Source organism: Camelus bactrianus, chromosome 7 (genome assembly GCF_048773025.1).
Source record: "Camelus bactrianus isolate YW-2024 breed Bactrian camel chromosome 7, ASM4877302v1, whole genome shotgun sequence".
Taxonomy (NCBI): domain Eukaryota; kingdom Metazoa; phylum Chordata; class Mammalia; order Artiodactyla; family Camelidae; genus Camelus; species Camelus bactrianus.
This window is the reverse complement of record NC_133545.1, coordinates 25423349-25449535: the sequence shown is the minus strand read 5'-3', so window position 1 is coordinate 25449535 and position 26187 is coordinate 25423349. Positions and strand designations below refer to the sequence as shown.

The following is a 26187-nucleotide window of genomic DNA, read 5'->3' as shown; positions in this document are numbered from 1 at the left end:
AAAACCACAATGAAATAACACCTCACACTCGTTATGATAGCTATTAAAAAAAAAAAAGATAAATTTCGTTGAAGATGTAGAGGAAAGAGAACCCTCCTACACTGTTGGTAGGAATGTAAATTGGTGCAGCCACTATGGAAAACAGTACGGAGGTTCCTCAAAAAACTAAAAATAGAATTATCATATGATTCATCAATCCTATTTCTAGGCATATATCTAAAGGAATTGAAATCAGGATCTCAAAGAGATATCTACACTGCCATGGTCAATGCAGTATTATTCACAATAGGTAAGATGTAGAAGCAACCTAAATATCCACAGACGAATGAATGGAAAAGAAGTTATGATATTTATATGCAATGGAATATTTTTCAGCCTTAAACAGAAGGCAGTCATGCCGTCTGTGACGACATGGTTGAACCTGGAGGTCACTATGCTAAGTGAAGTAAGCCAGACACAGAAGGACAAATACTTCTGTGAGGAATCTAAAACAGTCAATTTCATAGACGCAGAGAGTAGAGAGGTGGTTTCAGAGAGTAGAATGTCCGGGAAGAGGGTGAAAAAGGGAGGTATTAGTGAAAAGGTACAAAGACTCAGTTACATAAGATGAATAAATCCTAGAGCTCGATCATGTAGCACAGTGCATACTGGTAACAACACTGTATTGTAGACAATACTTTGCCTACATAAGATGTAGGGCTTATGTTAAGTGTCTTATTACACTTACACAAAAAATAATCTGGACTTCTCTGGCTATAGTATCTTACTTTTAATTTGCATTTTTCCAATTTTGAATGACTCTGAACACTTTTTACATGTGTTAGGGCTCTCTCTGTACTGCTTTTAGTGAAATGTCTCTCAGGTCTTTTCCTTGTAATTTTTTAACTAAATAACTATGAAGCATATACATCCTGTGAGACAGATATTTTTGTTATTCTTCCGATTAAAATTAACCTTAAAAAAAAGACTCATCATACTATACTCAGAGAAGTCCATATTTATTTTCAAGAACTTTCAAAGAACATGTATGATTTGCAGTTGCAAAATTCCATTTAATTTCTTCCAGTGTAAATCAGATTATAACAAAAAGAGTCAAACCACAAACCAAAAAATAGGTAAATTATAAATATTGACATACTGAATATTTTCTTAAAAGCTTTTATCACAAGAATAATGTTCAATATATTTACAGAAACATTACCATGTAACTAATTAACAGGTGGTAAAAAGACGAAAACACTGGCTAAAGAAAGCGTGGTGTAATACAAGTGTGGGATTAGGGACATGTTCCTGGCTGGCTCAGTGTGTATAACTTCATCTCTGCTGTTACAAATACATGAATGTGGAAACCTGTTGGAAATGGTATGTTCTATGCAAATTGAGCTACTGCTCTTTGAAAATATTATGTTTGAATCCTTTTTGCTAAAATTTCTTTAGAATGAGTATATGGCAATAATATAAAAGTGAAAAAAAACCCCCAAATCGCATATATTTCATTGCATGCACCTTGCTTCTGAATTTAGAGCTGGAGTGGCGACACAGATAAGAAGAATCTCAGATTCTTCACTCTAAGCAGAGCAGGATAGAAACGCTAGTTAAAATGCTGCACTGCAAAGAGAGACATTTTCAAAGTCTCACTTCCAGTTCACAACCAATACCTTTGCAAAAGGTTAAAATTAAGAAAATAACAGTCATGTTAGGTCAAGATTGTCTCAAGACTCAGAGAAAAATTTCCAAAGCTCTTTTAACTTGGAAGCCAGAGCCACGGTGGGGAATGACATGCCATGGAGTACACTTTCCTCTAAAAAAATATTGGCTTCAGGTTGACAAGATTTGGCCATCAACTCAAAACTCTCATTATTTGTTTGTGGAAGTGTACATTTATGTTTTCAATTGTACTTCCTATAATATTATTCCTGACTAACATAAGCCGATCTGTGATGAATGTCTCTTGCTCTAATGATGACCAGAGAAAGCTTCAAGCAACCACTGTCTTTGAAAATGCAAAGCAAGGGCTGCAGGCTGTTAACCTCGAGAACACAAGGTCAACCCCACCACCTGTCCCCGCCTCCTTTCTGCTGTCCCTCTGGGGGCAGTCGTCCCACCCTGGCTTGGTAGTAAGAAGAGAGGCTGTCTAACTTTCTCCCCAGAGCACCACTTCCTGAGGGTGGCTGAGGGACTCCACCAGGGAGGAGAAAACCCTGCTCAGGAAGGCATCTGTCTGCAGGGCACCAATCAAGAGCCATGATTATCTGCGTTAAAGCTGTCTTGGCTCTGATGCTAAGCCACTGATTAGTGTAAGTGAGATGCCAGAGGCAGAAGGCAATGTTTAATTTGATTAAGAGGGAAACACAAAACAAAACTTGATTGTCATCCTTTAGCCATACTAGTTCTCTCAAAGCTCTAACAATAAATAAATCTTGCACAGTGAGAACATTTATACGTGGCAGGCTGACAGTACTGTGAAAGCTGTGTCTGTTTGCTCAATGTCGTTGAAAACAGTGGCAGGTTAGACTATCCCTGAAACGGGAAGCGGAGTACTGAGCTTCTGAACTTGGTGAAACGCGAGTGATCATGGGCAGATCAGTTCCCCAGGTGCGTTTCCATTTCCTCATCTGCAAATTGGCAATAACAATACTTACCCTCGCCTCCTCCGGGGCTGCTCGGAAGAGTCAATGAATATGAGAATCTCTTGCTGTACAAACAGTAAACAACCAAGTACTACAAGTAACACAAACATGAGTTGAAATTCACACAGATCTTATGAGTGTAGATGTTTTAAACAAAACAGTGTCCAACATGAATGGGGTAGTTTCTATGTGCCAAGTACTGTTCTAGAGGCTTTTTATACATTATTGCGCTCAAACCTTTCAGGTAGACGGTATAATTATCCTTATTTTACAAGTTGGCAAACTCAGAGAGAGTAAAGAATTTGCCCAGAGTCATGCAGTTGGTAGGTAACAGAGCAATGATTTGAGTCCAAGTCAGCTGGAGTGCAGAGATCAAGCTTTTACACATACAGCCTATTCTTAATTAACTATACACGGCACACTGCCTGCCTGCCTGTCCATCTATTTATCTATCTAGTTTCACAGATCAGAACAATGGTGTGTTTTCTACTGTTTTTTCTTGCCACAGCATCTCTTATGGTCAGATTTATTTATGTTTTTTCTAGTTTCTTTGAAGTTTCAGGCTTTTGATTAACTTTTACCCTCAAAATATAGTGAATATTTGATAATTTACAACAAAAAAAGGAAAATGGCTAAATAAATGAGCAGAAACAGGGCATATGATTTTGGAACGTATTATGTGCTTTCCGCCATCCCCCCAAAAAAGATCAGTTTGCAATCCTGTATGTTGCAGATGATCCTAAAAGCTCTGGAGATAGTCCAGTGTCTAGGGTATCCCCTGACCCCCAACATACACATGTAGCAATACAGTGCTCAGGGGCCATATTTTAGACATATTTCAGCTCTTTTGAGGAGCCAGTAGAATGGACTAGAATGTTCAGGGTGATACCTAAACTACTATCAAACTAATCATAAGTTTCTTGCAACTCTTGGTTCACAAAAATCTCTCCCTAACTGGGTTCATAGATGAATACACATACTGAAATAACCAAGTGAGGCGAGGAGCTGAAAATATTTCAAAACATATACCAGGGTAAAGTACTACCCTTATTTTTAAATATTTGTAAATTAGTGAATGACTAACATCTTTGGTGGGACATTTATGCCCACGCAGTTTCGTTTAAGAGTCACTGTTTCAAATGAAATTCTGCTTCTCTAGCTCAGGCATAGGAAAGACACTTGTGGGTCATCTTCTTCCAAAAGGAAAGACCTTTGTTGGACCAGAGGCTAGCCTAACCCTAAACTTAAACCCATTCCCTCCAAAATGTCGGTTTATCTCACTGGCTATCCAGATATAAATACTGCATAATTAAGATTAACTCATCTGTTGAGATGACTGTAATCTAGATAACGGTAAGTAGTCAAGAAGACTTGTTCAGGAACATTTTTTTGTATAACTTCACTTTAAGATGCTCCTTAGATATCGTGGCAGTAGAGAGGAGTAAGGACACAAAGAAGCAAAAACAAGTGGAAAAAAAGTAAACATCCCTTCTCTTTATGTTAGAATCCATCCAGAAGCATAATCTAGTTCGGACACCGATGTTCACGCGAATGAGCATGCGCATAAATACTTATGTCCAGACTGAACTCCTCCCCCTGCCCTGGCTGTGCTCCCCAAGCCGCCGGGGACACAGCCAGCGGGCGCGCAGGCTGCATTAACCATCGGCAGCGAACTCAGAGCTAAGCTGCAAATACTGCATTTCTGCCAGACATCCTCTTTGCCTGCAGAGTCACCGACACCGTGGACGATGTTATATTTAAAATATCATAGGAACCTTACATCAAGATTCTGCTGCAACAATAAATAACAAAGTGACAACCTGAGCTGTGCTCATACTGGTGTATTGCCTCTCTCTGCCCCTCCACGGGGGGAGGTTCCCAGCACTCCATCCCCGTGGCGGGGCCCCAGGCTATGCCAGGGGACGAAGAGAATGACTTACCGGAGAGGAGCGTCTCCAGGCTTGCACTGTCATCACCCCTGCTGCATTTACATCCCTCCTACTTTGCCAAGTGTCAAGCCCACCAGCAGAACCAGGACAAGACACCCATTCCGGCCACTCTACAATGCAGTTCCCTGGGAAGTGCTGAGTCTGGGGTCTGGCCTGAGTCTTCACCCAGTCACTGTCCAGCTGTGCACCTCTGGCAGGTTTTCTTACTGGGAAGATGGTGTGTGTGGTGGGGTGTGCTGGTGAGACCCTAAGGCATTCTGGGACTCCTCACCTGTCACAGTGAGTGGCCCTGGATGCACCATTGTTAGATCAGTTTGCCTAAATGCCTGGTCAGACACAGTCTCCTCATGGGAATGTGGAAGACAGCCTTAAAAATTTTCTGGAAAGGAGCTTCAACTGTCTTTCTCAAGAGGAAACACGGAGATCTGGAGGAAAAGCCTTGCTGGAGAGGTCAAGAGGCATTCAAAGAGAAGGGGGGGCTTGTCTTAGAAGTAAGTTACTGTCTAAGATCTGAAGGATAGGAAACTTGCTTCACTGACAAGTTATTGAGGGACAGAAATAACCTCTTGGCCTTGGAAAGTGAACCACCCTGTGGAGGGGAGCAGAAGACGAATGAGAGGAGCTGACACACGGCCACTCGAAGGGCTCCGAGGCAGACGCACTGACCTCCGCCAAGGGAGCCAGGCCAGCGGCTCTCTCATGCAGCAAAGAAAAGTCTAGCCTGAACATCCAGCAAAATCAAGATCAGTGTACAGTGCAGTCCACCAGTTCACTCTGGAAGTGACTTTGGAATTGGACCAGTTCACTCCCCAGTATTGTTCAGAGATAAAGCTGGATTTTCTGGTTAAAAAAAGAAAAAAGGTGAAAAAACAGTAACAGATAAACCAAAACCAAAATGACAAAATCCTCTCAGCTGGCTTTTACTGAGATGGCCAGCAGTAATTATCCACGTAATTAGTAATAAGACATGTTCACCGAAACAGTACAATCAAGATTAGACCATTTAAAAAAACAGGATCTTTAATTCCAAGGAGAGGGAGTAAGTTGGTTTTAAAACTATAACCAAAGTGGGTTCTATCCTATTTTCATGTAAGAGAGTTATTTCATGCTAGAAAAATAGTGAAAACAATTTTACTCACCTCTCTTCCCTGAGGAATTCCAGGAATTTGGAAGCATTGTGGAATAAAGACATGCCAGAGTGTCACAAAACATTTAAAAAAAGATCACTATAATAAATTTATATTTTGGCATACAGTTGAGTGATATTTATGAGTTTTGATTATCTCTGTTCAATAAAGTCAACTGTATTTTTGTGGATTAGAAGGTAAGTAATATTTACATTTTAATTGTGCTTGGATACCTTATACTTTAACAAGCACATAGTATAGCAGTTGCATGGAGCATCTAACAAGTATTAGTTACATTTAAAAGAGAGGAGACATTATTTTCCCTAGTAAAGCAGGAAAATTAAATGCCGTTTTTGTGAAGTACATGGGAATATGAGATGTGCCTGTGTAGGTGAAATTGGATATCCAATTAGAATTTTTTTTTTAATTCGAAAAGGTCTCATACTCTGATGATAATGCCTTTTAACAAAAGACAAAGCCAACACATACATACATTTTATCATATAATCATTTTCATTGTAACATAGCGGTGGTACTAGCCTTGAAAAGCTCCTCCTGGGAATTCATTTCAAATGATTGAAGCAGCTGTTTCTTCAGTTTAAAATAAAATATCCATAACAAGTTCACACATGACAGATGCAAGGTAAAAACTAGATTCCGCAGTGTGAGCTAAAAGCAGATGTTTTGAATGATCATATTTATAACCAGATACAATAAATCTTAGTTACCTACAGTAAGGTTTCATGAATCTTTATTTCTGAGAATTTGCTTAAAATGTACTTCCTGTAGTTTCTTATATTTTTGAGAACTAGGCTTCATTAGATATAAATATTCTGCGAATTTTCCCGTATCTGGTCTTTTTCATTCCTGCTCATTTTATGTGCTTCCTCAATATTAAAAGTCCTGTTAGGGCACTGAAATGTATTACATTTATTCAGTTCTACACATTTTCTCTACCTCCTTCAAAGTCAGAAAACTCTAATTTTTTTTATAAATAAATTCCTCGATATTAGAAAGCATGACACTTTCAAGTCTGAGAATAAGCAGTTTGCCTGATGAAATACCATTCTATACCTTTAGTGAATGTTAATATATAATTAGAACTAGAACTTTTAAAAACTATTAAAAATGCAGGTTTAGTGAAAAGTTAAAGAAAAGTTTGATGGAAAATGGGAAAGACTAGAGTTATCAATCATACCGTTATGAACGTCTTCTATTTGATTTTGTTGTCTTATGATTTATCACCACTTTTCCCTTCCCCACATTGTTTAACTTACATTTCTACACTAAAGCAATTGGGGTGCAGGGGGAAAAGCAAGTGATCTGGTGTCACAAGATGGGGTTCACGTTGGGTTCCAGGTTTGTAAGTTGTACACCTCTGGCAGATCTCATAAACTCCCCCCTGTTCTTTTATTTTTTTTTAATTTTTTTTGGGGGGGGGATAATTAGATTTATTTATTTACTTACTCATTTTTAGTGGAGGTACTGGGGATTGAACCCAGAACCTCATGCATGCTAAGCACGCGCTCTACCACCCTCCCTCTTCCCCCTGTGCTTCACAGCAAGACTGTTGCCAGGAATAGATACTAAATTTTATTATATATATATATATACACATATACACACAATTCGTTTGTGATGTATAGGAGTTATATTTTCAGGAAATGCACATATGATCTCAGTTTTCTACAGATAAATGGCCAGATGTGAATCAAAGGCTCCAGGCAAGCCACTTCTTCAGTGTTGTTCCCAAAGCCTTATAGAAAAGCACTACGCGTAACTCTACATGACAGTTAAAACAAGTCATCACCTCTGCGTGATGCTCTTCGTTCTGCTGCAAGACTTCAATGCAGAGCTCTGCCAGATGAAGGACCTCTTCCAGCTTCCTAGCGGGAGTTGCCTGGTTCATGGTCTCTGTATTAAAAACAAGTCATAATAATGTTACCTTGAAAATAAAAAGCCAAGCAGATTCTAAGATGTGATGATGAGATCAGGGTGTTGACACAGAATGAGAAAGCAGATTTTTGAGAAGTAGGAGACGCGAGAACTACAAATGAATACGTTCTTTTAAAAAAAAAATCATTTCACCAGATTGCAGAAAATATTTCACCCACAAAGCAATCACAGGAGACTGCAAGTGCTTTGCCATTTAACATCCAAGAACTAACAGGTGCGTCAGCACATTAGATGCTCAACTTCTGCAACAGACAAGTTATAATTCTCCTCAAGGTCAGAAATACAAAACAAAGCAGACACCACAGTCTTTTCCTTCTCTCTGCATTGTATTATCAATACAATACCATTCTCACCAGATGAGTCATTCCTGGCATTAGCGAAATCCATGCTTTTTTGTTATTATTTAAATTTCCAGCCTGAAATGTCTAAGGTTCATGTTGATCTTAAACTGAAGAAGTACAAAGTCACCTAAAGCAACTCTGACAGGCTGCAATTAACAGATTTCCTCCCTTCCTTCCCTGCCCTCCATCCCCTCCTCCAACCAGGGAGGGGCGGAGGGACATTGTTAAAAGCTGAAGGTTCTTTTGGCATTACAGCAAACTGGTATAGAAAGGCCAGGCCACAGTGAAGGGCAGCTACCTGAAATTCAGCAACAGAGAAGGTAAAGTAGTTGACTTTAGAGAGAAAATGAACTGGTAAGGTTGAGAGGTGCCCTGTGTAATGAAACTGGTTCAAAATTGAATGTGAAGAATAGAGTTTCCAATAAGGATATTAAAGATAACCACTGTCTTAGATTTATAGACTCTCTTTGCCCCCTGTAAAGGGGTTGTAAGGAAGAGCAATAAAATTTTCAGATCAAGAGCTTTTTTTGTGGAATCTAAGGAGGCTTTTTTGTTTTTTGTAATAGACCTATTCCTTCAACGCTTCTCTAAAACTTCAGCTCTAAATTTGGAAGACTTCCATTTGCTCTTAATTTGTTCCCAAGGGACATACAGTGATGCAGTGAAACATAGCTTACGGTTGGTGCTTTTTCATGAAACATTTATTATAAGCTGCCTATAGGTCATGCATGTAGGGGTTTCCATCCCACAATCCTGGTACACATCCTCCTTAATTCCCCTGCAGGATGAAAGCCATTGCTGGTCTGTGACAGGGATCAAAGAGTAGGTTGATTCTTCAGGAAAATAGTCTGCTAAACACCACAGAGTTGAGTGTGCCTCCCACGTTTTTGCTGTGGGAAGCAGGAGGAAGTATAAGACATGTTCCCTGCTCTTAAACAACTCAGACTCCAAAAATCACCACGGCTAGGATCCTGAGACGTCCACTCTCCGACCTTCCCTCTGTGTCATGAACACTTCAATGTCCTCAAACAAGGGGGAAGTCAAAGAGGCTCTTGACTTTGCATTACAGTCTCCTCCACTTGGGGGTAGCTCGAGCTATTACAGTCTGGTGAACAAGACAAGACCCTTAAGAAAAGTTTGGAAACAACACAAAGCAAACAGAGGTGATGTGGGTTATATAAGCAGAGACTGCTGAGAACAGGTGGGTTTAGGGGAGGAATAAGAAGGACCCTTAGCAGGTCCTAAGGGAGCAACAAATGACCTGGGTCAGAAGAGGGTTTCTAGAAATGTTTGAGTGACAGAGATGTGGTTCCTTTCGGAGGAGGGTGATGAAGGTGGCTACAAATGATACCATTTATCGAGAGCCAATTATGTGCCAGGCAGTGCGAGGCACTTGCCATTTTCCTAACAGCTTTAAGTCCTTTGGTTATTTTTATTCATCAAAGTGGTAGATAAGGAAACGAGCTTGGATTGATAAATACAACAGCTAATACGTGGTAAAGGCAAGACCTGACTTCGCGTGGGCTCTTCCCATCTCTGTCCCGTACTTGCCTGGCTGGACTACAAACGTGCTGAGGAATGATGAGCGATGAGCCTGAGGCTGGATCACAGCAGGCTTCAAGTAAGATGATAAATAGACTTGGTAATGATATCCTATAGGGAACATGGTGCAAAGGTTTCCTAGCCGGGCTTCAGAATAAATTAACTTTGGGAAAACGTATCTGTGGTTGTGTAGAATGTGGAAGGACTGGTGAGGCTGTGCAGCACGAAGCCTGAAGGCCAGGTCTAGTAGGTTGGAGAATTATAGGAAGACGATGATGGGAACAGAGAAGAAGAGGAAGGTGCAGGGACACTATAAAGAAAGGATCTGCAAGCCTTTGTGAGTGACTAGAAATTGCAGTCCAGAGAGGAGAATGACCCAGAGGTTTGGAGACTGCATGGCTCAGAGGATGAAGACACACAGCTGATAAAACTATGACATGGGTCTTCAATGGGCCATCCCATATATTTTAGGACTAATTACCATGTACATATAATTTAAAGGAAGTGAATTATTCTCAACTAAATAGAAAATCGTGCATTATAAAATCTGCATGTGCGGGGAGTTAGGATATCTGGATCCTCTGTCTGGAAAGCTCCTACTCACCATTCGAGACATGACTTTAACACTACCTTAAGTGTGGGACCTTCTTAAAGTTCTGGGGCTGAGGGAGCTGCTCCTCTCTCTGAGTTCCTCTATTACAGGCTTATGAGCCTGTTACTAGACTGTGCCCAGACCAGTCAGAAACTGAGTCTCACAATCCTGTGCTCTCAATATCTTGAATAGACTTGGTGCCATGACAGGTACTTAATGAATGTTTACTGAGAACATGGTAGTATAATTGTGGGGAAAAAAGCATGTGAAAAATGGAATCAATACCCAAATTATTTCATTTAACTTTGTGTGGGATTGCAAATAGCTCTTCTGTCCCTAAGACACCTAGGGTGGACTAGACAGCAAGCCCACCAATGACATGCAGCTGTAGTCCCAGGACGCTGCTCTAAAATTGATGACTGCTGTGTTCTTAAATTATTAGACAAAGAGTTTGGGGGAAAAGTTTTCAAATAATTTTTAATTTTCAAGAGCATATCACTTATATTCCTTAACTTGTCTTCTAAAATTATTTTTATTATTTTTTTAGTTTTTAGGAGGGGTAGGTAATTAAGTTTGTTTGTTTGCTTATTTATTTAATGGAGGTAGTGAGGATTCAACCCAGGACCTCCTGCCTGCTAAGCATGCGCTCTACCACTGAGCTATATACCCTCCTTCCCCTTAACTTTTCCATCTTTAGATTGAGGGTGTTGAATTAGGTTGAGGATTCTTAACCCAAGGTTAAGCATAGGAATAGGTTTTAGGGAGTCCTTGAACTCCTTAAAATTATATGCTAATTTTTGTGTATAAAGACCTGTTTGGGGAGTGAAGGATTATAACTTTCAGACGCTCGAAGTCATCAAACATAAGGCAAACAAATGGTAAGAGTCACTGTACCATATCATCTCTACGATTCCTTCTAGTGAAGAAACTCTATGCTTCCTATAAATGTTGGGCTCTACCTGTATTGGATTATATTATTTAACATATTTATATGTTTGTGAATGTGTTTTTCATAAGGAAAGAGAAAGGCAACAAAATTGAATTGTTTTTATCACAGAGGAGGAACTTATTTTTCCTATATACTTTAGGTCATCATTTACTGAGTCCCTTTAAAACCATTCTGCAAGTTAAGGCATCAGGACCCTCATTTCCAGGTTAGGAAAAAGAGCTTGGAGAGTTTACAGAAGGTGTCCAAGGCTATACAGATACTGGCTGAGATGATTAAATTCTTACCCTGATGTCATATAAGCAGCACTAATACAATGACTTGAATTCTTTTCCATTTTCAGTTCTCTGAATAGGAACAGTACACACATATACACACATTCAACTGAATATATATATATATTCAATAAAAACTTCTGAAATAGCTGGAAGTTTGAGTTTACAAAGTCACCATCCTTAGCCACGAGTATGCAATAATGGAAAAGAATCGCAGAAGCAACCTGAAAACCTATTTCTGTTTATGTCTGAATATGTCAAAACCAGCTGTCACATTGGACACTATCTCAAGGAAAAACTCAGAGAGTACCCTGTGTCCTACCGAAGCTTAAATACAGTCTAAAACATTTTATTCTTTGTAGATGAAATTTACTGAGAGGATCAAAACTTTGTCCTTGAACATAATGGCCACTCTAATGCTTTAAATAAACAGAATTTTTTATCAAGTACACTATGTATGCCATCTCTGGCTGTCACTCATTTGACTACAGCCAAGAAGTTTAATGCATTCTGTAGTCAGACTCTGTTAGGTAACAAGGTTATCAATAGCTCCATTAAAGATCTGAACATTGTAAATATTTGAGAATTCCTCCTCAAAATGCCCACTTTCCCTCCTTCTGTGACATCTCTACAGCATTACAGCTTTCTCTGTATTGTTCAAGCTTTACACCAAGTTGCTGACGGTTGTAATACATCCCAAATAGTGGCATTTAAAGCAAATATACCAGAAGAAGCAAGGTTTCTTGATGAATTTCAATGCATTGCTCTTGGCTAAGCTATTTCTTCATTTTGGAATGCTTTTACTTTTCTATGATAACATTTCTTGGCTTCTCAAAGCAATTCCTTTTAATTATACTTCAGTCCATTGAAGAAAAGATCTCACTGGAGAGAAGGTTGGGAGATGGGGAGATGTGAGAAGACAGCTTGACCACCATGCGTTGCTAGGCTTTAATTCTGCCCCCCTATTCAGAGAGAGTGCGTACTTCCAGCACACTCTCCTTGGCTGCCTCCCTCCCTTCCTGCACTGCCCGTCAAAGTCCCTTGTGGTGGATATATAATGATGCTCATTGTGAAGGTTGTAGGTGGACACGGGAGAAGACCAGTAAGATCATTTCAGTCTGTTTTTTCTCCATAGAAGATACAGAGAAATTTGAAACGTATTGGACCTCAACTTTTAACAGACTGTTTGTACCTGTACTTGCAGCTAAACAAGAAATAGGATTCAAGATGGCGTTGGATTGAAGGACTCCGGCAATAACCCCATTGCAATACGACCTGGTCTTCTCTCCCTTGCATCTAGGTCATGAAAACCAGCTAGAGGGCAACAGTAACAGTTCCTATGTATGCACTAAGATGTCCTGCTGGTCCTTCAACATCCCCAGATTTTGTGGCTCTGAATTTGATTTAACAAACATATATTACATATACCATACTGTACTACTGAGGGGATACAATGGTGAACAAAACAATATTTCTGCCTTCAAAGAATTCATCTTTCTCTCTCCCTAACCAGTTTACAAGGTAAAGGATAGTTACATCTCATCTATTTTTGGTCAATATGAGGAAGTTCCGTAATAAAAGCTCTGATAGTGAATTAAATACTCTCAGTATGCAAGAACAGGGTTCTTAGTTCACAAGAAATAGGATCAAAGATATGTCAGTAGAAGGCTTTAAATTGTGTATACTATCTGGAGTTCTTCAGAATCAAATTCTCTTAGTGGGTGTGTGTTTGAGTTCAGAAACTTCAGATGAGAGAAAGTTAGCAGCAGTCTGACACGGAAGTCTCCCGTCTTTTTCCTCCTCTCATCTGAAGAAAAAGAACTCCCTCACCCTTCTGTTGCTTTTCCCTTCTTTTAAAGGACAAAAATCAGATGGGTGAGGAGAGAGCCCTGACATTCAGGAGGTGACTGAAGTGGGGTTGCAAGGGGTCAGGGGTTATGGGGATAACTGCAGGTCCTGGGGAAGAAAAGAAAAACAAAGGAAAATAAAGAGGAAAGAGGAGGAGGAAATAGGGAAATGACCACTATCTTGAGAAAGGAGTTAAAGGAAGACCTACAGTTTGGAAGAAGTAAGGAGACGGGCAGCATGAAGCACTCACCTGGGACACTCTGTGCAGACTCAAGCCATCAGGCTTTGCCTTGTGAGGTTTAACAGGACAAGGAAGTTGGGCCAAGAGTGCAACATCTGAGTTCTTCCAGTTGAACTCCCAAAGGTTATTCAGTAGCCAGGACTGACAGCACCCTCCCTGTGGACTGCTGGTTGAAAAAACTTATCTACCCTCTGACCCCGCTGAGAAATGGTGGAATGGGACCCTCTGTCACCTGGTGTCCCTCCTCCACTGAAGTACATATGCCTGCTCCCTCCACCGTCCTCACCCCACAAAAACATAAGGCCACACCACATTACTCACAGACACGCTGCACACTGCTGTGGGCACAGGCATGACCTGCACCAGTTAGAGAGATGAGAAATGGTTCCATCTGAGCAACCACCTCCGTGTTCAGTGCCTTGTCCCATTCATACCCACCCCTTAGGCCAGCCTGGGGGCCTCACAGAGTTTCTACTGGCTCCCTAGCCTGTCCTAACTTGAACCTTAATTCTTGTCCAGTGTCAGTGATCTCCTTCTTTGCATGATTCAGATCGAGGACTCTGTTGGAAAGTGTAAATCTGACTGAGATTTTCTGACCCTTCCTCTAGCTCCAGGCACAGCCACCTGCGCTGAGTGAGACAGTGCCAGCGCCTGGGACAGTTCGGCTCCTGGGAGTCCTAATCCTGGCCAGATCTCAATACTCATGGGCCTTCACATCCCAAGAGGGAAGGAGGGCAGGAGATCAAATACTTTCCCATTAAACAAAACAACCCTTCCCCCTCGAACCCGTCTGCCACTTTCTTGAGCGTTTGTGACTAGTTTAGGTGATTCTGGGGGCAACTCTCTCTGACTTAGTCTCTTAGTCGGGATAGTGTATAACTTGCTAGCCTCAGAATCCAGGAGAGAGGTGGTTTCTAAAGCCAAACCCTCCTTCCCCAACTTGAACTATACTTGCCAGGATCTGACTCCCCAAGACTCGGCACTGGTGCAGAAGAATGCTGTATCACTGCCTCTCTCGGCTTGTCTGACTACAACCTATTAATAGGTCTCTGAGTGCCATAGTGTATGTTGCTCTAGTCAATGAATGGAGCATCTTCAGTATAGCCCTGTGGTTCTCAGCTTCATCATGCACCAGCAACCCCTGGAGGGCTGGGTAAAACACAGACTGATGCTCCCCCCCAACCCCTGCCCCAGAGTTTTAGATTCAGTAGGTCTTGTGTGTGCGGCCAAAGAACTCGCATTTCTACCAAGTTCCCAGGAGATGCTGAAGATGCTGGTCTGAGAAATGCACTTTGAGAACTACCAGTGTTTATGAAAACCAAAGGTGACCTGTTTAAACTTTCACTTATTTCCTCCTTTACCTGAAATCAAGCTACATCTTTATATAAACTTCACTTCGGGAAAAAGAAAAAGGTGACCTCTCTGTAGAATCTGGACCCATTTTACCTTTCTGGAATGTTATCCCAGACAGGACAGGGTACAGATTTGAACAATCCTTGGGTGAATGAAAACAATCCTGGATGTTATGGCCTCTCTACAGCAGTTTAACATCCATGAGAACACCAATGCCACAGATGTTTGAAAACACTAGGTCTGTGGCCTCCTAATTCCAAGGCTCCCTTTGGGGCCAACTTGTTTAATGACCCTGTCATTTAAAGCAACAGTTCCAGTTAATACCTCCTTGGAATTAACCACGCTAATGATACAGTGCTTCCGAATAATTGTCCTGTGGTCAGTCACATTAACTGCTTTACCTGGATTGTCTTTTGCATCAATAAATTCATTTTTAAGGAAATGGTCAGCTATGAAACAAAGGAGAATTGGATCCTGGAGTCTAGGCAGCCAAACTGGATCCAGACTGAAGCAGTCTTCATAAGCCAACAGCAAGCAGTGACCCGCGAGTGACAGGCCATAAAAAGTCAGATACATGTGTGACGAGAATGTCAGTGACACTTTGGGAAACTTCCTCGAGAAGGAATATGGAGGCACAGTCTTCTCTTAAGATCTTAAAATAAGACAGGATGGAGATGGAACTACAGAGAGAAGATTATTGGGACACACACACACAATTTAATACTATTTGGTTTAACATTTGTCACGAGCTTTTATAATTATGGGATTTGTAAGAATGGGGAAGTACAGACACCTGGGTTTGAGTTTTATTAAAGTTTCCACTTAATCTGTTTAACTCCTGGGACCCAGGCTCTCCTCAAGTTTGCAAAACAGGAAGATCTAAGATCTCACAGGACAAAAAAAATCTTGAAAGAAAAGGAAATTTTCTTATAATGCATCTTTAGCTCTGAAGACAGCGGCTGGCTATTCTGCCAGCTGGCTGTCCGAAAGGGGCTTGTCTAAAGACTGGTCTTTACCCATGATATCTATGTCTGTCTCTCTCTCACACAGGTATACATTCAGCAGCTGAAGCTGAGAAATCGTCCCCTCCCTGGTTTTATTGCTATATATGTATATGATGTCTATATATATATATTATATTTATTTCTCTCCAGTATAATTCAGGTCAGAAATTGAAAGCCATCAGAATAATCTCAATTAGAGTAACTGTCATATGAATACTAAATTATCATATAATTAAAGCTTACAGCATCCCAAATTTCATGCCTCCTCCTTCTTGTCTACTAATTACATTTGCCTAAACAAACAGCCTCTCCAGGGTCATTTGTTACATTCCTGCATAAAGGGGGCACCTTCACACCTCCATTCTCAACCTTCTCCTGCCCTTTAAACCCTTTTTTCCCCCCAGCCTCAAGGAGAAAGGCTGCCTGTGAACAATGAGGGACCAGATATGCAGGATCCATGGAGCCAGTGGGAATGAGGATGGTTTGTTCAGAAATGGGCAGTGGGTTAGGTGGAAGGGACTCTGGAGACTTGCCAGCTGGGAAGCAAGCTGAAGAAGGAGGACGGAGAACTCTCCCGGACACAACCACCGTAATATTGTTACGGAAACGACAGGCCAGCCAAGAAACAAGCACCACTCGGAGGGTTGGAGTACTCAGATGTATTACCCTGGTGGGCTCAGAGGGGCTTCTGCTCTGAAGCTCTGAGCACCTCCAAGACGTGCGCATGAGGTTTTATAGGGTAAAGTACAAGCTTGGGGTATTCGGCCAATAGGCATGGAACAGCTTTAGCAGCATCATTATCACAAAAGTGGAGGCGGGGAGGCAGCAAAACAACATTCCAAAGCCAGATATATATCTTTGAAAATCCAGCTGGCTAGCAAAAAAACATGAACAGCAAACCAACACTAATTAACTTAGATTCACAAGTTAGTCCAGCAGAACTCAGATCAGTATTCCGATACTTAGATTTGTGAGTTATCTTGTTAGACCAGCCCAGCCTCTCCTTCACATTCCTAGACTTGTGAGTTATCTTGTTAGACCAGCCGGCTTTTCCTGCACAATATGAGGGCTATAATTTGCAGATTTGTAGCCCTGGATGCCAGGAAATTAGTCAAAAGATCCTGATGCCTCTATGTATGTCTTTGTCCCTTTTGACACATAATCAAGATAGGGCAGCCAACTTCCACATTAGTGGTGATAATATATTTGATGCCAAGATTTGGGGAAAGTCTCCTAGTTGGACACTTGCAAAGACCAAGGGTAGAGAGTGGCGTTGTGCTTCGTGATATCCTGAGTATTCCTGCACTTTTAACGTCCTGGGTCTGTCTGTCACTGTGCATGTGTGTGTACGCACTGATGCCTCAGAGATATGTCATAGGTTTCTCTTTTGAAAAAAAAAATCTGGCATTACAAATTCTTTGATTAGGTCTTTTAATCAAGTGCTTAAATCTATAGGGCCACTTAGCTATGGCCTACAGGTAACGAAATCTCCCTGATTTCAAATATTCACCTGTCCAGGTTCTGAGTACTTACAGACTCTGCTGAGAAATAAAGCGGGGAAATCTGTCAGTTTGCATTACTCTAGTTTTGTCCAATTGAAAACACTTTTTAATACATCGAAGCTACTCAGATTAACAAGGTGTTGCAGGAGCCACATCGCTCAATGTCGCCTGGTTTACCTGTTGACATATGTTAGGGAATGAAGAAGGTCATCAATCAGTTAGTTTCAAACCCTGGATTTAGAAAATGACACGTTCTACAGAACTGCTTTAGAGAGAAGGCTTGCTATTTCAAGACGGCATTTATCTGTGAATCACGTTCCACGTAAAAGTCAAAACAAAACACAAAAAATACATGACACACTGTCAAATGAGCTGAATAAACTGACATCCTTTCTGAGACCTTTTAGGGAACAGGTGTTGAACACTTGTAATGAGATTTCCATGCACCTTCAGAAGAAGGAGGTAAGATCCTAGCAAGAGCTGTTCAGAGCGTTACAGACCACAGCCGAGGGACTAGTTCTCGGTGAGGAGCACGCCGGAGGAAACGCCATACAAACGCTTTGTTTTCTCAGGAGGTGCTTATGTTCTCACTAAGAATTTTGACAGAAGGCAAATATTCACCCAAGAGAAACTTTTGGAAGAATATAACTTCTCCAAATCCTGGGGAATCTGGGATAGATTCAATTGAGTTCTCCGGACGCACTACCTTGTGCATTTACCTCAAATTATTTTACAAAACTTCTTTTGAAACTTTCTTTGTGAGTCAATACGATTCATAGAGCTTTCATGGTGTCCCTTCAGAGTGGGTGATGTATTTTTTCCCCAGGCATAAATGGTTGGCTGACAAGTCTATGCAGAAGATGAACTAGCTAAAATGGAGCTTGCTATGTTTTATCAGAAAGTTTAAACAATTTTATTTCAACTCAAATAGGTATTTGAGTTGGAAACTTGGAAAATTCTTGAGAAAGTGAAAAGGTAAAAATATTAGGGGAGGATAGTTACAGTAAAGAGAAATGATAAGTTTATAGTGATTGATAGACATTGTCTTCAATACTCTGAGGTCTCTAATCTCTCTGGAGACCACATTTTTATCAGAGAAGGAGTCGGTTTATTTTAATCCACTTAGTAAGCCCTTCTTTCTAACGTCTCTGAAATAGCCCAGCCTTCTGTACTGATTTGTGGTCCCACTTTGCTCTGGATGAAGCAGATCAGCCTCCCATGTACACATGGGTCTGTCTCTACATTCCTCTTCTGAGTAGCTGCCTGACTGTGGGCTTTGGTGATGATTTTGGAATTTGTCTTAGTATCTGACAAGGCATGTCTCTATACTCTGTTTTGTTTTGTTTGGTTTCCTTACGTTGATAGAGTTATTCAGTACCCTTTACTCTTCCATTTAAATTCTGAAGTAACTTTATTAAGTTTTTTTTTTTTTTAACCCTGGAATTCTAATGGCCATTGCAGTGAATTTTATATTAATTTGGGGAGAGTTTATATATTAAGTCATCACTCTTAAGGGCATGAACTGTCTCTACATCTATTTAGAGTACTCTCTGTAAACTTGATTTCAATTTCAAAATTTTCTTTATAGAGGTCTAGGAAAATTAGTACACTTTTGGAAAAGTTAACTCCAAGATGTCTTATAGTTTGGCGGTTACTGTGAAAGGTACCTTATTATGTGTATACATATGTACATATTTATTTATTTAGCTAGCTAGTTGACTGATGGTGTGCAGGAGAGCTTCTGAGTGTGGTTCATGGACCACTGTGGCTCCTCGTGACCTTTTGAGGGTCTGCAAGGTCAAAGCACTTTCCTAATAAGACGTTTTGCCTTTTTAATTCTGTTGACATTTACACTAATGATGCAAAAGCAAGAATGGGTAAAACTGTTGTTGCCTCAGCATGAATCAAGGCTATGGTGCTAAATTATACTTGTTATGTGTTCTTTATCGCCTTGCACTCAAGAAAAAAAGTCTGTTTTACATAAGAATGTCCTTGATGAAAGAGTAAAAATTATTAATTTTATTGAATCTCTACCCTTGAGTATACATTTGAAAAAAAACTATCATCTTTGACAAAATGAGACATTTGTATCAAGGGCTTTTGTGTTCTGAAGTATGATGACTATCTCAAGGAAAAGTGTTTGTGTGATTGTCTGAGTCCAGGGCTGAGATAAATGCTTTTTTTTTCCTTTCAGAAAGAACCATTTTAGTTGAAAAGATGATTGACAGACAAAGTATGGTTATTCATACTTGGGTATTTGGTAGGCATTTTCTGAAAACTGAAGTAAACCTGTCACTTTAAAGAAACAGACAGGATGTGTTGCCAGTGATAAAACGGGAGCTTTCAAGGAAAAGTAGGATTTTAGAAAACTTACATCTGTCATGAGTTTGACAGCTTCCCAATACTTTAAGATCTTTCTGACGGGGTGAGTATAACAAGTATTTTTGATACTACATAATGTTTGTCAACATTAAGAAGACCATGATTCACTGAACCAACATTTTCAAATGATCAATGCGTGATGTTAAAAAATTATGCGTGATGAAAGATCTATTCAAAGTACATGAGAAACCAACAGAATTATTAGCACGATAAGTTCAGACTCCACATATTTATAAATGGAAGGGAAATATGTAGAAAGAAGATGAAGAGAAAGAAGAGATCTATGATGGAGTAAAATATGCCCAGAAAGAGGTAAAGTGGAGTTGGGGGTCAATATCACAGGTGGGTGAGTTGGCCTTGAAGAGGAAGATTCCTCATCCCCTGATGATGGAGAACAGAAGACACGGGTGGGTGTAAAAAGCGAGTTGTAGGTATAGAGCTGGGAGCGGGGGCTTACAGTACACTTAATGAGATTGAAAGGAAATGACTGCCCTCAAACAACCTTAAACTTAGGCGTCGTTTAAACTTGAGGTCCAGTTCCCAGGACAGCCTGATCTGGAAAGAGAACACTGTTCAAGAATGAATCAAGTTTCCATGTTTTCTATGTGGAACGAGCTCTGTCCGCCTCTGGTTGAGACTGTCCTTATCTATCATCACTCACACGCAAAATACAACAAAATAAAGAAGGAGAGCCAGGATGGGTGACTTAGCGACAAAGAGACTGTGGATCAAGGAAAGGCCCTGCTCATTTAGGTCACAGAAGACCTCAGCAGAGGCATGACAAACCACTCAGTGCTGGCAATATTAACCCCAATAATACAAGGGGCAGAAGGGCAAAAGCAGAGGGCAGCATGACGGTGCCACCAGCAGTTATGTTAAATGGACTGACACATACTATTGCTTTCTCAGAATTGAACGAAGATCAATCAGGAAGGATGTTCGAGGAATGCAGACTCAGAAGGAATTTTAGAGGAAAGAGAGCTAAGTGTCCTTAAATGTCTCCATGCTTTGTCTGGAGTTGACAGAACCTCTTCCCTGTTTAGTGGGGCTGTGGGTATCTAGTGAAGGCAGAGGCCCTAGGAGTGTTGAAATCCCTGCCACCAGGTTGCCATTGTGGACAGGGGTGCCCCTCAGGTCTTCAGCTGACCTGTCACTCATCTGGTCAGTTACCTGAGTTTAGAGACCTATGGAGCAACTGCACCGCTCTGGTCCTCTGTCCCAAGCTAATGGAAGGTACACGCAGAGCTTCAAAGCTCTGCCAGACTTAAGCAAATAACGCCCTCATCTGCCTCTTCTAGTCAATAATCCCTGCGTCTCTTGCCTGTTACGCCCCTCAAACAGGTTTTGATACATAGGCGTGGATCTGTCAACATTGTCAGGAGCTGACAAGTCGGCATGAGCACCAATTACATCGCGTGGGGCTGTTGTCTTGAGTGACTAGCGACTTGAGGGGAGAAAAGTTGAGGCAAATAAGTACACCAGAAATCCTCATTCATTCCAGATCACATGCGGAAAGAGCCAGAGTGAATCTGTAATACTTCCACAGTACTTAAAAGAGACTATAGTCTTAACACTTTTGGGCACATACATTATTTAGAATAAGGCTAATGGTGTGGCCAGGAGGTGCTGGAGACATCTTCAACATATTGATGAGGACATACTCATAAAGATAGTCTAAAATGAACATTTCAATTGTGTCATATTAGGTGACAGAATCAAAGTAATTGATGACTATCAGAAAAAATTATCTTAGATAATTTAGATAGTTCATGGACCATCTGAAAAATACTCACAGCTTTTCCTTACAAAAATAGTGCAAAAATAAATTTGAACTTGATCCCTATCCAGATGATCACAGATGCTAACTCAGGGTTCAAGCAATGAGTTTTTACTATATATGCACACATACTGCCTTACAAACAAAAAAATCTTTACAGATGCATAGGATTTTCTCAGATATTTTAAAGAAAAAGACAATAAGCCATTCTCTTTGTTTCAGAGCTAGAAACTGAATCTATCAATTTGTCCCTAAGTCATCAGGTGAAATGATCAGAAGAAGAAATGGACACAGAGGTTTTACTTTCAGGCCAGGGTCCCAGAGTCCAAGCCACATTGTCCAAATAGGCTGGGCAGTAACCCTTTAATTCTTCAATTTTATTATTTTTAAGGTGCGGATTCTGTTTCTTTTAATATACAAAGTACCTCCCGCAAAGTGTTCTCAGTGCTCATGGGAAGGCAAAATTTCAGGTCTGTTACTTAGATATTAGTAACTAGAATTCATGGTAACATATAATACTCAAAAAATTTTAAATCAAATTTATAAGGAAACACAAAAAATCTTTTGTGAGAGAAAACTGTTACATTATCCTAGAAACATTAGTAAGAAATCAGTCATTAACAAAAGTATGTCATCAACAGTGTCGTTTATATACTCACTTCCGCACACACCCGTCCTTAAGCAGAACAGATTTCATTTATTTATTATTTATTGCTACACTCTGACAATGAAGTGCTAAATTAAAATGCCACTCAGATGGCAAACACATCCTAATGACGTAAGGACCGGCCACAGTGCGACTGCTCCTCTCAAAGAAAGTAAGCAGCGCGGCCCTCTGGGAAAGCATCTCCATCCCGTTCAGCTGAGACTCTGAAAATGAGAGCACTGGGGCTTAGACCTGGGAACCTGGCAACCAGAGGGCCCAGACAGATCCTCACTGCACAAAGCCTTTGTCTGTTCATTCCATGGTACCTTTTGTCTAGGGCACCTCCACATTTCGAGAAGTACAATAGGCTTAGGTACCAAATTTATTCAAAAGATCTCAGGTCAAGGCAAGCTTTAAGGAGTGGTCTCCCCTTTCTTTGATCGTAAGTCACAATATGAAACGTAGTTTTCAAGAGAAAGCAGGGAAGGACTGTGATTCGATGTTTTATAACTGTTCTTGTCTGTAAGAAATTCCTTGAATTAAAGAACAAGTTGATTCTTCTTTAAAAGTAACAGGGAATTTGCATCAAGGCAAGTGATTAAAACACAGACACACACACAATTAGAAAAATAAAGCTTCACTATCATTTGGAACCCTAGATTATAAAATTAAAATGATCTTATAATTACATAAAAAAATTAGTGATAAAATTAAAACAAAGAAGAAAACTAGTTGATTTTGCAACAGCGCAAATCTCAAACATTTCTTAAAATTAAAGAGGAAAAAAACTGCTTTCTAGAAATTTCAAGTTCTCAAAATGAACTATCTGTTCTCATAAAACACATACAAATAATTCCCAAGAAGGAAAGAAGGCATTTGTTTAGAGAGAGGTCACTTGTTTTACTCCATCTATTACAGAGTTGTAAGATCCCTTTATTCTGCAAATTTGTGCTGCCAGTGGAGAATCTGAAGAAATCCCAAGGATGGAAGAGAACTAGCCAAACTGAGCATCACGCTGAATTACGGAAACAACTGAAACAGGTTAGATTACTAGATATTATTAATGCATTTGCTGCGTTTAACCTCTGGCTTCCATGATCCAGAGTTAGTGCCTCCTCACCCCTCCATCCCATGATAAAGGGCATGAAATTCTGCTTTAATTTTTCCAATCTTGGTATTTTTAAGTGGTGAATTTTGGCTCTTTATTGCTAATTATTTCAGTAATTGGTTTGAGTGGCCTTTTGCAAGCCAGCTTGCCAGTTTACAGATGTTCCCTCTGCTGTAAACAGCCTGATCACTCTCTCTGCCATGACCTCATTCGTTTATTCAATACAGAATCTACCGAGTAACAACGCGCCAGGCACTGGAGATAGAGCAGTTTTGAAATACACAAGCCCTGCCCTTATGGGGCTAACGTTCTAGAACGACAGTTAGATGAAAGAACTATCTTGTGCGTTAATCTTAAGGGCTAGAGAGAAAAATAAAGCAGAGAAGAGGGAGAGACAGTCTGGATTCGGTGGGGAGGGTGCTGCACATTTTAATCACATCCAACACCTGACACTTAAGATGCACGGGAGGAAATAAGAAGGGTCAGTTTCCGGAGTCCAGCTCTTAGTCCTTCACCAGAGACCTGAGCTATCTAATTCAGCAGTCACCAGCCACAAGCGCTGGATGAATACTTGAAAGCCAGGGCTACTTCTAGTGGAGATGTGCTGGGAGAGCATGTTGCCCATCAGATTTCAAAGACATTGTTGGAAAAAATAACGTAAACTATCTTGATAACTGTGCATACTGAATGCATTTTAAAATGATAATATTTTGGATAGGTTGGGTTCAATAAGCTATATTCTTAAAATTAATTTCACCTGTTTCTTTTTACCTCTTTGATACGGCTACTAAAATTTTTTAAGTTACATATGTGGCTTTGATCATATCTCTATGGGCTGCATTGCTCCAGACTCCTTTTCAAACGTCCGTGCATTTTAACTGAGTGTAAACTTAACTATGAAGCTTGCCTAGAATGGGGAGGAAGGCAGACATGCGAAAATAAGAAGATAGCTTAATGGGTAGACAGCGGGTTCTAATTTCCCACTTACTAGCTCTATGTGACCAGGGACCGACTGGTAGATAATAACCTCTCTGCTCCAGCTTCCTAAGAAAGGAATAATAATGGTAGTATTTCTTGTAAATACTACTACTGTACTTTTACAAGCACCACATGTAAAGTGCTTAGACTACTGCCTGGCATCAAAGTGTTTGCACTTACAATTAAATAAATACCATTATTTTTGGAAAAAGTGACTCTACAAATATTAACCCTTGGCTTTTGTGATGTGGGTGAGCTGTGCATCAAAAAATGCCATTACTTTGAATCAGACAGACCTGGAGGTGGGGCAGCCAGCGGGAAGAGCATGACGAGGGCTCCGGTGTCTGTTGAGCACAGGTGCAAATCTCAGGTCTGTTGAGTTTTAATAGTAGCAGCGCAACCTTGTGCAAGTTACTAATTTTTTCTGAAGTCTCAGTTATCTCTTCTGTAAGATACCTATTTTGAAGAGCTGCTTAAGGAACTACTGAAGTCGTGGAAATGAAAAACCGCTGGGGCAATAGTCACGTCAAAAGACGACAAAATTATGACAAATCTTGGGCAGAATTTGACTCTTCCCTACATGGTACAAACTCACTGAGGACAACAACGATTACAATGCGCAAGAGAGTACTGTTTCAAAGCCTTATCAAGCATTTAAGCTCTTACACATGCAATTGATAGTCTGATTTTTACTCACTTTTAAAAGCACCTCCAAGAACATTTACTAGGTAACCCTGTTAACTTGCAATCAAATGCAACTGAAGGAATACACTCCATTTCTTAAAAACCTGTCTCCTGTTACTTCAGAACAGTCTTCAACTGAGAGTAGCTTTTTTTTCACCTCACTTAAGTTACTGAGTCTCTACTCATTCCCCTACCCCTTTTCTATGCAAGCATTCAATTTTTAAAAAGTCTTTTTCCCAGACTCTCCAGCCTGGACAGCTGAGCAATGGTATGGATATTAAATACAAGTGAAGGGAAGATTTTCATCTGGTGGAAGTGAAGTCCATAGGGTACAGAAACTTGCCTTTCCCTGCATCTCTTCAACAGGAACAGGGCAACTGCCTCCCCTCCGTCCTCATGGAGGCGCACCGGTGGCCCCTTCCTATTTCACAGGGGGAGGGGCATATCCTCTGTAAGCTGGGGATCAGGACACCTGACTCCAGTCCCAGCTGGCCGATTTATTTACCTTGTGGCAAGTGGGAAAACCACTAACAACCCTGGACTTCTTGTCTGCAAACTATATAAAAACGACTTTCACAGCAGAAACGTCGGGGATAAAATGCTGTGAGAGGTTTTGAAAAAGTTTGTTAAAGAGTGTGGGACTGCTGCTCCCACAACGGGCTGTCCTAAGCGGGCATGGTTGTCTCATCGTTTTTTCTAATTCATTTTTTCTAAAGAGCACTTCAGCGACCATTGTCGGTGTGTTCTTTCCCCTTTCCCTGGCTCTGAGTGTTTTGTTCCTGACACTTTCTGGGGTCAAATACTGGAAAAGAATTGAAGGTAGGAAAAACTAGATATAGCACCCTTAATGGAAAACTTCAGTTAAAAACAACCGAAGCAAACTGGTCTATAACACTGCATGCAAAATTTAACTAAGATGGGAAAACTAGGACTAAAAAAGTTCATCATGTGTCTATTGCACCATTGTTTTCAGATGGAACTAACTAATGGATCTCTTGTCTCTTTCCAAGTACTGAGGACCTACTTTGCATCATGGGCACAGTGCTGGGTGCTGGTAATACAACAGTCAACAAGTTCAGTAGAGACCCTGCCTGCAAGAGGCTGAAGAGGAGATGGACAGGACAAACAGATAATGGCACAAGGAATTAAATTAATTACAACTGTGAAAAGTGGCAAGCATGCACACAAAAATAACAAAATCTTTAAAAATTCAGAGACCCAGAGAAGACTCTTTCCCAGAATTTTCTTGAGAATAGAATTTCATAACCTCTGCTCACTCCTACGATTAACAACTTTCAAAGTTAAG

The 26187-nt window shown here is 40.5% G+C and overlaps 1 protein-coding gene across 6 annotated transcripts in view; it reads right to left on the bottom strand.

Moving 5' to 3' along the window:
* CADPS2 (calcium dependent secretion activator 2) overlaps positions 1-26187 on the bottom strand; it is a 449680-nt gene that overhangs the window by 72984 nt on the left and 350509 nt on the right. For all 6 annotated transcript variants that reach the window (XM_074367152.1, XM_074367154.1, XM_074367149.1 and 3 more), the window contains one exon: positions 7517-7620. In XM_074367152.1, coding sequence (XP_074223253.1) covers positions 7517-7620 — 104 coding nt within the window. The remainder of the gene's footprint in view (positions 1-7516; positions 7621-26187) is intronic.